We start from the raw sequence: 15260 nt of genomic DNA, 5'->3' as shown, positions 1-15260 counted from the left end.
GTCCTCAGAACCTCATTGTGGATAGATTGGGAAGACAAAAAGGTGTGTTTAATGCAGAGACCACTGTCCCGATTTTAAATGGCATCGCATGATGTTTTAAAATAGTCTGGTAAAGACATTTAAAAATGTATTATGTCTTTCGCAGTAAAAATAAATATACGTGTCGTTTTCAGCATCCTCTGTGCATTTTTCCAGCGCTATCCCAGCCTGATAGGATGTCTCCGGTCATGTGACGGGAAGCACTGCATTTTCAGCTGAAAACCGAGCTAGGATAGTCGGGAATCGCATATCCAGGTAAACAATCAAAATACATGAAATATTAAACAAAACTCCCCATCCCAATCATCCTCTTTTGTGAAATCGTCGACCCTACGATCACCGGGTTGTTATAGCTGTCAAACCATACCTCAGCAAACCTCTCCAGTTGCTTTTTAATGGCGAACGCTAGCTAACGTTAGTTAGCTAAATGACCCCTCTCTGTCTTGGCTGGAGCTCAGCGGCCAGCTAGCCAGGCTCAGTCGGGAAGGAATATCGTTAGCTCAAAATAACCGAGGTCGCTGCTACGAAACGCTGTCCCGGTTGGACTGTTTCTCAAATGGTTACTACTGCAAAGCTATAACGTTACCTGCACTATAAAGCATTATTGAAGCATCGTTTCCCATTCATAGCAAATTAGTGCTGAGCCTGTTACCAGAGGAGGGTTTGGTTGCAGGAACGCTGTCGCTAGCGCGCTAGCAGGCAAATAATACAAATGCTAGTCCAGGACCCTGGTAGCTTAGCTAGCTTCCCTGACAACAAGCTAACCTGCTAAAGATTATTAGTGTGTCAAACGAAGGTGCATGCAAGAAATGTTATGCGCTGAATTTACCTCGAAAATATAAACATTTTAACGACCATTGATTTTAATATTTTGCATTTTGAGGTTTTGTAGCAGGTATTATGCTAGCAAGGCATAGCAGAGGTTGATGGACAACAACACAGGCATATTCATTCTAGTGTATTTTGTTACCTTCTGCTACTATGTCTATGAATCTATGTTTTTACAGGAGTTAATCCCGGTATGGGGGACATGAAGACCCCCGATTTTGACGACCTGTTGGCAGCATTTGACATTCCTGACATAGATGCCAAAGAGGCCATCCAGTCTGCCCCAGATGAGGCAGAGGGACCCCATGGAGCTGCAGGTGCACCTCTGGGAAAGTCGGATAGCGTGGTGGGCGTTGGGTCATCCTTGAGACCACAGAGCCCCTCAGATCCTCAGGCGGACACCTCAATTGTTAGTGTGATTGTGAAGAATAAAGTGCGCCTTGAGGCCGTAGATGGAGAGGAGGGGGAGACAGACCAGGACCCTATCGATGTGATCGCAGGGGTAGATGTGGGTCCTAGACTAGGTGCATGTGCCCCTGGAATGGCTGAATCTGAGGCACTCAACCACAATGGTTTTGGGGCATCTGGTGTCCCCACACCCCCTTCCCTCAGCCAGACCCAGTCTAATGGAGCACCGTGGTCAATAAACACCCCTAAAGTGTCTTCAGAAGCAGCAGGTGCTAGTGCAGCCAAGTCTCACAAACAGGGTGGGAACATTTTCAACAGACTTAAACCGCTTGTTGCACAGGGGTCTGGAGATCCAGTGGGCCGGGCCAGGAAGATGCAGCTTCTTCAGCAACAACACCAGCAGCAGCAGGATACAGGCCAAGAGAGGGCAGATGGTGTCAAAGCATCATTACCTTCATCTTCCTCTCTATCAGCTAGGTCGTCTCCTCTGGCTGCAGGTGGGGCTGTCGGACTAGCCTCACCTTTCTTTCCCCCTTCCAAGCCTCTGCTTCCCACTCCCTCTGCCCTATCATCACACCCGCTTCACTCATCTCAGCCTTTTAACGGAGCTCCCAAAGGTGTCCCTGGTGGATTTCAGCACCCGCAGATGGAGGAGGATGATTCTGACCCTGATTTGGGGAGTCCATTAGTAATCCAAGAGAGCCCAGACTCCCCGACTTGCACTCAGCTGAGCCGACGTTACAAGTCTGACTCTGTCTCAATGCAGCCCACATCTTCTACTGCATCTCACCCTAAACCTGGGGACACTCCTTCAGGGGCATCTCTGACTTCATCAACACCCCAGTCTGGCTCAACAGAGAGTCCCCAGCTGGAGAACAGGCATCCAGAACACGTCATAGCAGAGAGAGACTCACCAGAGAGTCCTGAACCAGAGATGCCTAAATCTACCACTCAAGTCACAACTAAGAGGTGCTCCAGCCCTGCAGTGGCCTCCACTCCACCTCCTTCTGAACTGCGGGAGCCCAAAGAGGAGGAGGAAGAGATGGAAGTGGGCAATGGGGTAGAAAAGGTTGCTGATGGCAAAGCTGACAAGGGAGAAAATGGGAAGACAAGTGAGGAGAAGATGGAGGTAGATGACGGCAAGCCTAAACCTCTGTCCACAGACGGAGGAGCAGCTGGCGTTGCTGCACCTGCTGCTTCTGGAGCTCCAGCCCGACCCCTCAAAGTCAGAATAAAAACAATTAAAACCTCCACGGGTGGAATCACCAGAACTGTCACAAGGGTAGCGCCTAAAGGTGGTGCTGCAGGAAAAGGTTCGGACCCTAAAGGTCAAACTGGGGAACGTAAGGTGTTAGGAAACAAGGCCCAAAAACTTGAAGCTTCCCCTGGTCACATGACAACAACTTCCCAGAAAGTAAGTGCTCTCAACGCTCTGCCTGTGTCTACACTCGCAGCCAGCAGTGTCATGCTAGCTGCTGCCACGAAGGTCCAAAACAAAATGGCTGCATCTGACAAGGCCAAGGTTTCTGCCACGGCTGTTAGCATCACTAAATCTGCTGCCCTGCCTGCAACTCCCTCTGTGGCCCCCTCCCCCAAGTTCTCAGTTGCTGCTGGTGGCATCAGTGTACGTACAGCCACTAATAAGACAGCTAACGGAGGGAGCGGGACCATCATAGGGGGCACCCTCCAGCCAAACAAACCTGCCTCCATCGTCAACAGTACAGGTGCCGTCATCTCCCGCAGTCAGTCGAGCCTGGTGGAGGCTTTTAACAAAATCCTGAACAGTAAGAACCTTTTGCCGAGCTACAAGCCCGACCTCTCAGCACCTCCACCACCTGAGTGGGGTCTCCCACTCCCAGCCACAGGGTACCGCTGCCTGGAGTGCGGGGATGCTTTTGCCCTGGAGCGCAGCCTGGCTCGACACTACGACCGACGATCACTCCGCATCGAGGTGACCTGCAACCACTGTGCTAAGAGGCTGGCCTTCTTCAATAAGTGCAGCCTGCTGCTGCATGCCAGGGAGCATAAGGAGCGTGGGCTGGTCATGCAGTGCTCGCACCTGGTCATGAGGCCTGTCACTGTAGAGCAGATGATTGGACAGCAGGACATAACACCCATCGGTGGTAAGTTGGGTTGCAGCTGACGATTATTTGAACTGTCGGTTAATATGTTGTTTATTGATTTTAATCGATTAACCATTTAGTCAGTAAAATGCCAGAAAATAGAGGAAAAATGCCACTGTGGCATTCTTAAAATTACTTATTTTTTCCGACTGAAAGGTCAAAAAAAATATATCAAATGGACACAATATTATATATATATTTTGAGAAGGAAACAGAGGGATTTATTTTGTCTTGATAAATTAAAAAAAAAAAGTAAATTATCAAAATTTTTGATACATTTTTTGTAAATCAACTAATGAAGTAATCGACTATTCGTCGCAGCTTTTGGAGTCAACATTCAGATGTTTACTTCATGCCAGGGCTGCAACCTGTCAATTATTATCACGATTAATTGTTTGGTCTATAAAATGTCAGGAAAAAATCCATCACAATTTCTTCAAATAGCTTGTTCTGGCCAACCATGCAAAACCCAAAGATATTCAGTTTACTATCATGGAAGACTAAAAACAATCAAATATTCAAAAATGAGGAGCTGCAATTAGACCATTTTTTGGGAATTTTGTTGGCAAAAATGACAAGTGATTATTAATAAAAATTGTTGCTCATTAATTTTCTGTTGATCGTGTTGATTCATGGTTTCAGCTCCATCATACATTTTTTATTTCTTTTTTCTATTAGTGTAGAAAGTCATGAAAGAACCACAAAAATAAATTAGTCTGATAATATCCCATGAAGGGAAAAAATACACTCATTCATTTTTTATTCATCTCCATTGTCCCATCTGTCTCCTCTGATTTCCACCTTTGGCTGACCAGGCCTGCTCTCCTCTTCGTCCTCCTCTCCTCCAGTCTCCTCTCCTTCCGCCACAACAGGGGGCCCTGCCGCCTCGGCCAACTCCAGCCCAATGAAGGATGCTTCATCTCCAGCAGCAGCTCAGCCTCGACCGGTCCGCCGCGCACCTCAAGGCCCCCAAGCTCTGATGCCTCTGCCTTGCAAGAAGGCCGAGGGGCTGCAGTACAACAATTTCAAATGTCCAGAGTGCCAAACGCAGTTCTCTGGCAAGGCTGAGCTGGTCACCCACTTCCAGCAGATCAGAGCTGCTCCCAACTCAGTGAGTCTTTGTTTCATGCCACTGCTACTGCTCTTCTAAAATGCTGGTGGTCACGGTTTGATTTTCCTTTTCTTCTGTTTCAGACATGTACGCAATGCTCGCCTCCCATGATGCTGCCTAACTCGTGTGCCGTGTCCGCCCACCAGAGGATCCATAAACACAGAGCGCCTCATGTATGTCCGGAGTGTGGTGGGATCGCCCGACAGGCCAGCTTCCAGACACATCTGGAGGAGGCCTGTCTGCACTTTGCCAGGCGCATTGGATACAGGTATGGAGACGCTTCCCAAAACCACCATTAAGACCTATAACAATTTGCTAAACTATCCTATAATAAAGCTTCAACTGATGTCAAGACCTTAACAAGAAAGAGCACTGATTATTTAATTCATGTAGGCTATTATAATTTTTAGATGACCCAGAGCACTAAGGGGAAAAAGCAAACTGTTGAATCCTAGTAGGGCTAGCTTGAATGCTTAGAAAACAGAATAATTTTGAAGGCTTAGTATTAATTTGTTTTCTAAATTTAAGGAAGCAAAGAAGCACAGATATTGAATATATATTATTATTACTGTTCTAGATCTGAGACAATATGGTCACCATTTAGATTTATTGTCAGTAACCAGTAGGCATAAAACAAACAGTTCCAAATGTTTGTTGAGGGATTTCAAACATTTTGTTATTATTATTGTTGGTTTAATTTTATGTTTTGGCATTTTGTTCTACAGAAGTACAATTTTTGTATGAAATATTTATATTGTATTTTGCATTTTTTTTAAATTGGTTGGATTGTCCTCCTTATTGGATACCAAGTGCAAATACACAAAAAAAAAAAAAACGTACTGTCTACTGATTTGAGACGTTGTCTGTAGTAGACATTTTAGGGTATATACAGGAGACAGATTTAAAAAAAAAAAAAAAAAAAATGTTCTGTTAGAGCCAAAATACATCTTTACTGTGTATCATGATCTTGTCCAGGTGCTCGAGCTGCCAGGTTGTGTTCGGAGGGTTGAACTCCATCAAGTCCCACATTCAGACTGCTCACTGCGAGGTCTTCCACAAGTGCCCCAGCTGCCCCATGGCCTTCAAGTCTTCCCCCAGCGCCCAAAGTCACATCAGCACCCAGCACCCAACGCTCACTGGAGGACAGGCCAAGTATGTGTACTACTTCTACCAAAACAATACATGGGGCATTTTCAACCCACACGTAGAGAACTATCTTCAGAGGATGTTTGAAAATGATGGTCACAAATTTATCCCTAAAAAATGAATTCTTTTGTCTGTTTTTTTAATCTCCTGTTGCAGAATGATCTACAAGTGTGTGATGTGTGATACGGTTTTTACCCAAAAGCCCTTGCTGTACATGCACTTTGACACTCATTTAGCCAAGCAAAAAGTGCATGTGTTCAAGTGTCCTGACTGCACCAAGCTCTACGCCCAGAAAGGATCAATGATGGAACATATTAAGGTGTGTCCATATATTCAGAGGAGAGTAAATATTCAGACATCATACATTTTAGATATTAAGTCCAGTAGATACAGTATAATGTCACTGCAAATCACAAATCAGCCTTTTGCCTTTATGTGTTGCCCATTCATCGCTTTCTACAGTGAATGTGGTGTCAACAAAGGCATACAGCAACTTCTTGGATCGGCCTTAGCAAGGTTCCTCCCCAGTGACCTTGTCCTAAGTCTATGCCAAGTACAGTTGATATTCTTGTAACAGAGTTTTTATGAGTCAGATCATCTTTTTGTGTGCCAGTTGGAGTAATTTGTATTTCCAAAAGTATATGAATTGATCTTGAATGATCTGTGTGTCTCTCTCCTCTCTAACACTTTACTGTGGTCCCTCTCAGACGGCTCACAGAGGACCATCAGCCAAACAGACCGAGTCTCAGTCCGATGCCTCTAACCCTGCCTCGGCCTCAGCCTCAGCCAACACATCCGGTCCCTCTGGCCTCAAATCCAAATCCTCTGGAAAACCTGACAACTCTGACGGTGAGGACTGGGGGCGGGAACAGGACGAGGAAGAAGAAGAGGAGGAAGACGATGACGATGATGGGGACGAGGACTACGAGGCTCCAGGAGCCAACTCGACCGCCCCGGGGGGCAGCAGTCACCCCCCCGCCCAGACTGAGTGGACCTGCCCCCAGTGTCAGACCACCTTCACTGACAACGACGACTATCTGAGTCACGTGAAGATGGAGCATGGCAAGGTGTAGCATAATACCGCTATTATTTACTTTAATCAGATTGTATTGAATCCAATCATTACAGTTCAAATTTAAACAGTTTAACTAGCTACTCGTACTTTGTGGATGGATAATTGCCTCCGATCGTGGAGGGTAAAGCAGAAAAAGAAGCGCCCGTATTTGGAGGGAGGCTGTAAATTTCCTGCCTGCACTGTAGCACATTTGACTTGAGACACTATCTTTTTATCTTATCTCTATCTGCCTGTGTGTGTGCTTGTGTGCGTAGTTCCCTTGTCGTATTTGTGGAGGAACGTTCAGCACATCTTCCAGCCTGAGACGTCACGAGCGTGTCATTCATGAGGGCAACAAGAGAGTCTTCCATTGCCAGTGAGTTACTTAAGCTTTCATCAAAGACATGTTTTATATTTTGTCGGACACAAACTGACCCACAACTATGATTTAAAATGTTTTCTCACAACATTTTTGTTAAAAAGAAAATCACTGATCTAGTTTAGGCATGGTTAATTAGTAGAGCTAGACTGATGAATCGGCCATATAAGCGCCCCTAACAATGAATTGCGGTACAGAAATGTCAAACTAGGTTTATGGTCATTCAGAAATAGTGTCACAATCACATAGTCTGTCCAACAGAGAGCACTGATAAATCGATTTTTACACTGTAAAATGCCTCAGTATGAATGTTGATCAAAATTCTTTAACAAAAAAAAAAAAAAGGGATCTGTATCCAGATAGGTGTTTTACATTATTTGTTTTACTTTGACCAATCCATTGTAATCAGATTTGGTCAGGTTATATGAATTAGCTGAGCTGTATGTTCTGTGTTTTGTTATGAATCAAAATAAGAACTGTTAATCTTAAAAAATAGTCTGATTTAACCCTGAAAAATGATTTTTCAGATATTGCACAGAAGGCAAACGCACCTTTGGTAGTCGGTTCTTACTGGACAAGCATATTCGGCTCCATCACAGAACCACAGATGGACAGGTGAGTCAAGACAAGATTTTAAGTTCTCACTGTTTCTGGGCATAAATAGTTTAGAGCTGTGTCCCTATTCCATACTACAACACACGTATTGCAATTCCTCTTATTACAAAACAATTAAAAGTCAAGTGTTAGACTAGCAGAAACAGCCAACTTTGATAATTTGTGTAATACAGTAGTACATACTTTTCATACAATTAGAATGTGGTATGTATAACGTTTTCTTTCTTTTTATTTTGTATATAATTATTTGTTTGTTAGTATGGAATTGGGGCACAGTAATGGTGTTCATCAAGATATAAATTCCCCTTGCACCTCTTCCTTGCCTTGCAAATGTTTAGTCTCTCTCTCTCTCTCTCCCCCTCCCTCTTTGCGTCCTCAGGACAGACCCATGACCAGGAAGCGTGCAGCCACAGGGGGAGAAGGACCAGGTAGCTCCTCGGAACAGGATGGTGAGGGCGGACCTCCTGGAGGCAGAGCAGGAGATGAGGAAGAAAACGCCACCGAGGACGGTGAGGAGGGTGCTGCAGGTCCTGCAGGTCCTGCAAAGAGAACCAGGGCGTCTATTGCGTCAACAACGTTGGCACCCAACGAGCTAGAAGAGGAAGACAACATTTTCCGTTGCGTCCCCTGCGGCTTCTCCACCGAGGATGGGGCGGAGTTTCAGCGCCACATCCCCCAGCATCGGGCCGACACCGCCTCCTTCCAGTGCCTGCAGTGCGGCGTCTGCTTTGCGTCAGCTGGCTCTCTCAGCAGGCACCGCTTCATCACGCACCGTGTGCGGGACACCCATGGCGATGCAGACCGCAGCACCCCGCGCGCTCACGGCTCTCCCGACGGCTCGCCTGCCGCCTCTCCTCAGGCGCAGGGCGAGGACGGAGAGGGGAATCTGAGCTGCAAGGTGTGCGGCCGGCGTTTTGACAAGGCCTCAGACCTCAACACCCACTTCAGGACCCACGGCATGGCCTTCCTCACCGCACACAAGACAGACAAGCCCCAGTAAAGGAGGAGGAGGAGGGGGTGGGGGTGTGTCGAGGGTCGTGACGGAGGAGAGAAGCTGTAGAATATGAATGTTGATCCTGAGATGAAACAGCTGCTTCCTGTGCAGTTTTTTTAGCCACCATAAACACTTTTACTCCAATCTATGGCACCTATTCTGTGCGATTGTAAGTGCATGTTTGATCATGTTACTGGTCACTTAACTGAACACACCTGACTCTTGAGTGGAAAGTCTCTCAAACAGCCCCCTGAGTAAAGCATTTATATATCAGTCATACTGTGTTTAATACGTCTTGTCCTTCCATCTCAATCACTCTGCACTGACTGTAGCCACCTGCCTGTTATTCCATGTAACACTTACATACACAATACATACACCTCCCACTGTACTCCTGACAGCTGTAGTGCCGATATTTTTGTAACCTTGTTCGTGGTCATCATACTCGTTTGCCTCAAGTCCACGTTCACTATTCCGGCATGAGATCAGTTTTAACAGCTCCAGAGGCTTTTAAAACTGATCTCAATACATCTGAAGCATGAAGGGGAGTGTTTGGAGAATTAAACACTGATTTTTATGTTGCTATAATATTTATTTATACAGAACTTATTACTGCTGTTGGTATTCGTGTGAGTCGGTTGGGTCAAATCGTACCAGACGTGGTGCGATTCACCTGCAACTGAGACATGAGATGAGATTCTCTGAAGGCATTTAATTAGGAGACAAGGTTACTGGAGGTGTGTAACCTGTGTAGTGTGAATAATGTGTGATGCTGTTAATCGTTAAGCTAGAAGAAGATAAAAGGGAGGTCAGGCTTCCTGCCAGTAGTATATGTGTACGTTTTGCCTTGTAAATACATATTACACTAAAAAGAAAATGTTCTGGTTTTAGTAACTTGCTATGATAATGTGAATACGTATAGTATTTGTACTTGTACTGTTCCCTTTTTTTCCAAACAATTTGAAGTTTAAAAGAATCACCCCCAGAGGTAGCTATACATTGTAATTACAAAGCAGAGGGAAAGCGTGGGGGGTTGTGTTGTCTTAATGTGTATGAATACAAATGTTTATCTCTTTGAGACGGTTCTTTTTTATCTACAGAATCAGTGCTTGCTGTACTCACATTTCTTTTGTACATTTCAAAAACAGCCTTCATTGTCACGTGATGGAGGCCGAAGAGTGGATTTTTTTTGTTTTTGTTTGTATCTTTTATATGTCATATCATATTTATATAGCTCAATAGTGGAAATTTCATGTCATTTTCTTTTCCATGGTTGTGGTCTGCTTGCTGAAATGCCATACACTTTTGTGCCGTTTCAAAATAAATGTGTAAAAGAGACGATTGACTCGTGCAGCTTGTTCATCTGCAGAGTTGAGGGTCACATTCAGAGTAGTGTTTGCAGCTTCTTTCCGTTTACAAATGGGACTCTTTTCAGTTCTCTTTTCATATTACATCCACCTAGAATTCGTAGTATCAGAACCAATCTACTTGTTCCACTAAATCAGTCACAGACATTTCAGTCACAGAATCAATGGGTGTCATAACCATAAATAGCATTTACTGTACACATCACAGTTTTGTCCTCTTTACCGTGGCTTAATTTGACCAATAAGTGGGTTTCTCACAGTCTGGTTGCACCCCCTTCCAGCTCCAGACCCATCTTGCCCTCAGTGGCCTCCTGACATGAGGTCTGGAGCTCAGGCGGACTGAGAGGATGGTGGACTTCAATCATCAGCTCGTAGATCAGTGTTCCCAGCAGCGCCCCAACACAGGGAGCCACTATTGGCACCCACCACCAACCACCTCCAGCCCTGTAAAGACAGTAGTGTTAATACATTAATGTGGGGCAACAAAGTGCAACCTTCACAGTTTAAACAGAGAGATGAGTCAAACTACTAACTTGAAAACATCCACTCCCCAGCCAGCGATGTACGTGAACAGTCGAGGTCCAAAATCCCTGGCCGGGTTGAGGGCGTAGCCACTGTTGGAGCCCATCGAGATGCCAATAACCAGCACTGCTGCTCCCACCAGTACGGGCTGAAGACCATCAGGGAGGGAGCTGTTCCTCTGGTCCCCGAGAGCCAGGACACACAGCAGCAGCGCAGCCGTGCTTATCACCTGGATAACATGAGAATTGTTACGTGTATACAGAGAGGTGTGCACATCCTGTCCTATATTTAGGCCAGGAGCAGAATAGCAGATTCAATGAAGGAAAAACGGTTTTAATTGACTCTGATGTGAGCGACAGGATCGGACCTGGTCCACGACCCCTCCCCACATACTGAGGTAGTCGGCTGGGTAGGTGGCGAATATTCCTGCTGTGGCAGTGGAGCCCGTCACTGTCAGTTCTCCTCCGCTGTACGCCTGGATGGCATCTGCAAACATCTCATCATACATGTGAAAACACATGCCATTACCAGACTTAATTATACTAAACATTTAAGTCTTGTGTATCTATTTTTTGTTGTCAACAAATCTCATAAAAAGACCAAAACCAACAAATGACGGTGATGGTCTGTGTAGCCAAAGCTTGATATAGCCTGTTCCTCTCAAAAACTATTAAAAACACAATGATCCACAACACTGCACTCCTTCACCATGATGAACACAAGTTAATCCTACATACAAAGTCCTTCTGTGAGAAATACCAACTGGAGCACCACGTGTATTAATTCACTACTGAAAATAGTCCCCCAACAAATGTAGCCTATTTGCTTTAACTTTAGTAACATTTGCTAAACACTACTGTTACTACATTGTTGAAAACTCACCGTAGTACTGCAGGCTAACCGTGGCTGCAGCCAGAAAGCTTCCGAGCACTTGGAATAAGACGTAGAAAGGCAGCTTGATCCAGGGATGTCTGCCCAAAACGCACAAGCTTAGAGATACAGCAGGGTTCAGATGGGCACCTTATGGATGAAAATTATCAAAAATTCAGGGCTGAAATTGAACATTTCATAACTTCAAATTATTATTTTTCTCTGAAATTGTCACATTAAGACGATTTTAAATACCCTTTGCATGCACATATCTACCTCTTGAGGTCTACGATCAAGACAATTTGACCTGCACAATGAATAGAGGGGTTTATTCACTAAGTGCACTGCAATTGCTCTTAGGGGAATTGTTGGTTCTTTGTAAATTATAGTGGGGTCTAGACCTACTCTATCTGTAAAGTGTTGTGAGATAACTTCTGTTATGATTTGACACTATAAATAAACTTGAAATTGAATTAATATTATTATATAGTATACAGGCATATATATATATATATATATATATTTATCAGGCTTCACACAGCTCCCTCTGAAGCCACAAAAGGCTTTATACAACTTTTTCACAGATATGCAATAGTGCTACCCAACACCTGTAAACAGACTTTGGTGTGTAAAATCTGTGGCGTTACCTTTTGAGGTATTAAGTTTAAATTGGGGTTCAAAGAAAACATTAATAATCACTGGGGGACTTGCTTTTTTAAGTGAACACATAAGGTTCATCCCCCCTCACCTCCCCAATCATTTTCATACAGTCCCTTACCTGAGACTCCACGAGACACAAAGACCCCAAATGTTACTCCCAGAGCAAAACCCAGATTGATGGACAGGTACTGCCCTTTCTTATCTTTAGTTGTGGTCACCTGGGCAACAGAGCCGCATCCAAACAGCTGCAATTGCATGAGATGAAGAGCTGTATTAGAAGAATATATCAACCCGAGTGCAAAGAAAAACTAAACACATCTGCATGACATTAAATTTCAGTAGGGGGGTGGGGTGGTATGGTGGATGAAAATTGTAATTGCAATGAAAAATTTATAAAAACATTTACTTAATTTAAAATGTACTTGCTCATATTCACACTTTAAAGAGGTCTGGCACAGATAAGCAAACACACATCGTTACCTTGGTATAATCTTCATTGCTAAGGAACCTGCTTTATGATTTGTGTTGTAAACGTTCATTGCCCTGACAGGTGAGACAGTTGAGATCAAACAAAACCGCACAAACACAGCCAGCAGAGACGTACAAACGTCACTGCTTCATTCTAAATCACTGATCCACCACCCTCGCTCTTTATCCTCCCCTGTCACCTCACCCATCCTCACCCACTGTCTCTCTCTCTCTCTCTTTCAGTCTGTCTTTGTTCAGGCCAAAGTCCTTGGTTATCCATTGTGTGGATTCATTAGCTGCTTCAAAACAAGTGAGTAAGCATGTAATTGTTTTAGGAAGCTGTTAAACACGATGTTGAGTTTACTGATCAAGTGAGAAATTGGATGAACTGTTAAGAGAATAAATTCATTGTTTTCTGTATTTTACAGCTCATTCAATTAAATGCAAAAGGCTGCAGCTACTGTAAAAACAAAGATGAAAAGAAAACAGTCTTTGCCTCAGCAGGTCTTTGGGTATTCAAGGACACTAAGTATTGAAATTGAGTTTTAAAGGATGAATCATTTTGTTAACATTTTGACATATCTTTGCTTTAGAAAAAGATACACGTGGTTAAACTCTCTTACCTATGCCAAAGTGCCTGATGCAACCAACTGAAGTTTAGATCCATAAACAATTTTTTTTTTTTTTTTTTTTAAATACTCACAATCAGGACATAGACTCCAAGGCATTCAGCCATGCACTCCCTGACCAGTTGGTTTCTGATCTGACATTTCCTCAGCAGCCTCTCCATCCCCGAGGTTTTCTCTGCACCGTCCGGTCACAGGTGAGCTTTCAGAGGCGGGACGCTGTCATCAGGTGGATCTGAACCACACAGCACTTCACTGTCTGCCTGACTGAGCAGAGTTTGCCCTTTCATACTGGAGCTGTAGACTACGTCACACACTTTATGGCATGGCAGTGGTGTGTGTGCACGCACGAGAGGAAAGTAGTTCACTTTGTAGGGCATCTTTAGACCTCAATCACAAGAGACATGATTAAAAGTACTTCACTGCAAAGAACTGGACTCCTGCAAACAGATCTGACTCTGGCTCACTTGGTTGGTTTGCGGTGATCTCACCTGACTGGAATTGGCTCTGATTGATCCTCTTGTTTGATTGGGTGTTACATTTCTTCTTAGCTGACTGCAAAGAGGATCTGATTTTATATCACCTTCCAGCTCAGCATTCTTTATCTAAAATAAGAAAAGTGTCCAGAAATTCAAATATACATCTTTCAATTCAATGTATGCATAACAACTTGTTTTGTGCCGTATGTGCTTGTACAGTCCTCCCTGTGATCAGAATAATTACCTCTAACCGTCATGACAGAGCTTAACTGTAAATTTAAGGTGTATTTTTCATATGATGCATATCAAATGTATCTATTTAGTTAACCCTCCGTTAGATTTTGCAACTGGTGCTAACAGTGGAGTAAATCACTGCAAATGACACTTCAGCATAGGAGATAACATGTTTGTCAAGAGATTATCACACCAATTATAGTATTAAATGACAATCTGTTAAAACATTAGATAATATAATACTGAATGTAGTAAAATATAGTCACATCACACATAAAATATATCAACTGTATTTTATGATCAAATAGCATATGTAAGATAAGCTGTAAAGTTCATTGGTTTCCTGTGAAGATAACCTCTCATCTACAAGGGCAAAAAACAACAAAGAATGCAAATTTTTCGTTTTGTGGAATGGTCTGGACCAGCTGCTAAAACATTGTACAAACATAATAAAGATTAAAAAGTTGTATAAAAACATTTATTAAAAGGATATGAGGATGAAGAGAGATTATTGTGAGGGTTAGTATACTGATTGTACTGGGGTGGGTGATTAGGGTAATGGGTTAGAAAGGTGCTCATAGAGAAACAGAAAAATATTAGTGGCTGCAATGTAACATGGAGTAAAGAATAAAGTGGGAAAAATGGGCTTCCAAAAGGCAACAAGAGAAATAACATTGGAAGGACTTTGCAAAAATGTTATTTATTTGTGTGAGTTTATCTGCATGCAATCATTTTTTTCTTTTGATTACATTCAGAAAATGTACCTTTAAATGGCCCGTCAGGACTTTGGCACAGCTGATGTCATAACTATACTATGTATAGGTAGAAGGTTCCGCTACAGTGCTGATACAGTCATTACCTGGCTGCAATGACGTGCAGAGACTCTGAAAGCACAAATGCGGAAGACCCAGAAATGCTGAACCAATCAGAGGAGACAGGGCTTAAAAGAGACGGGCGCTTTTTTTGCATTAGAGTAAACATGTTCTAATACAAGTATTAAGAAGGGCATACTGTGGGACCTTTAAGACAGAAACATTTTAAAGAATTGGAACAGCATGGAAGGTTCATCTTAACCTTTTAAAACTTGAAACTTAAAAAGTAGGTACTCCATTATTAGGAATTGATGAGGTCTCAAATATGTAGGTAGCTGAGAGAGGACACCACAATATACAATTCCTCTGTGTTCATGAAAATGGTTTGCAAGGATAGTTCTCTCTGAAGATGAGTGTACTGCCCATTTTCAAAGGAAAACTTCAAGGTCCCACAATTTCCACTCCCATTACAGAGGCAGATTTGCCAGAACACTAGAAGAGTGATGAGACCTTTTCATAGTTCAC

At 43.5% G+C, this 15260-nt stretch overlaps 2 protein-coding genes and 1 non-coding gene across 5 annotated transcripts; 2 read left to right on the top strand and 1 right to left on the bottom strand.

Annotated features, from left to right (window-relative positions):
- The first annotated feature begins 197 nt into the window (after positions 1 to 197).
- On the top strand, positions 198 to 10035 carry znf687b (zinc finger protein 687b). Of its 3 annotated transcripts, none has more exons than XM_031296086.2 (10): positions 198 to 294; positions 1047 to 3398; positions 4247 to 4509; positions 4593 to 4777; positions 5485 to 5661; positions 5812 to 5974; positions 6363 to 6722; positions 6985 to 7085; positions 7616 to 7703; positions 8083 to 10035. In XM_031296086.2, exons 2-10 carry the CDS (start codon positions 1061 to 1063, stop codon positions 8701 to 8703), a joined length of 4296 nt encoding a protein of 1431 aa, XP_031151946.1. In that variant the 5' UTR covers positions 198 to 294; positions 1047 to 1060; the 3' UTR covers positions 8704 to 10035. The 3 variants fall into 3 exon arrangements, with proteins under 3 accessions (XP_031151946.1, XP_031151944.1, XP_035849135.1); XM_031296084.2 differs by having other exon boundaries at positions 4214 to 4509; positions 8083 to 8703; XM_035993242.1 differs by lacking the exon at positions 198 to 294 and having other exon boundaries at positions 1061 to 3398; positions 4214 to 4509.
- LOC116047519 lies at positions 6082 to 6216 on the top strand. The gene has a single exon (XR_004104400.1). It is a non-coding gene; the product is annotated as a small nucleolar RNA SNORA13 (small nucleolar RNA).
- On the bottom strand, positions 9642 to 13800 carry aqp10b (aquaporin 10b). The gene is made up of 6 exons (XM_031296093.2): positions 13288 to 13800; positions 12235 to 12361; positions 11469 to 11606; positions 10954 to 11072; positions 10598 to 10815; positions 9642 to 10508 (listed from the first exon to the last, which is right to left on the bottom strand). Exons 1-6 carry the CDS (start codon positions 13372 to 13374, stop codon positions 10319 to 10321), a joined length of 879 nt encoding a protein of 292 aa, XP_031151953.2. The 5' UTR covers positions 13375 to 13800; the 3' UTR covers positions 9642 to 10318.
- Between the last annotated feature and the right edge of the window lie 1460 nt (positions 13801 to 15260).

This window comes from Sander lucioperca, chromosome 16 (genome assembly GCF_008315115.2).
Source record: "Sander lucioperca isolate FBNREF2018 chromosome 16, SLUC_FBN_1.2, whole genome shotgun sequence".
Lineage (NCBI taxonomy): Eukaryota > Metazoa > Chordata > Actinopteri > Perciformes > Percidae > Sander > Sander lucioperca.
Note: the sequence above shows the minus strand (reverse complement) of the source record. Positions and strands in the feature narration are given on the sequence as shown.

What these genes read in the sequence shown, in the direction of transcription:
- znf687b (XM_035993242.1), top strand. Translation starts at nt 1,061, where the DNA reads ATGGGGGACATGAAGACCCCCGATTTTGACGACCTGTTGGCAGCATTT. An exon ending in TGAAGATGGAGCATGGCAAG is followed by an intron (nt 6,723 to 6,984) that starts GTGTAGCATAAT and finishes TTGTGTGCGTAG; the next exon opens with TTCCCTTGTCGTATTTGTGG. An exon ending in AAGAGAGTCTTCCATTGCCA is followed by an intron (nt 7,086 to 7,615) that starts GTGAGTTACTTA and finishes ATGATTTTTCAG; the next exon opens with ATATTGCACAGAAGGCAAAC.
- aqp10b (XM_031296093.2), bottom strand. Translation starts at nt 13,374, where the DNA reads ATGGAGAGGCTGCTGAGGAAATGTCAGATCAGAAACCAACTGGTCAGG. An exon ending in TTGGAGTCTATGTCCTGATT is followed by an intron (nt 12,362 to 13,287) that starts GTGAGTATTTAA and finishes ATGCAATTGCAG; the next exon opens with CTGTTTGGATGCGGCTCTGT. An exon ending in GGTTAGCCTGCAGTACTACG is followed by an intron (nt 11,073 to 11,468) that starts GTGAGTTTTCAA and finishes AGATGTTTGCAG; the next exon opens with ATGCCATCCAGGCGTACAGC.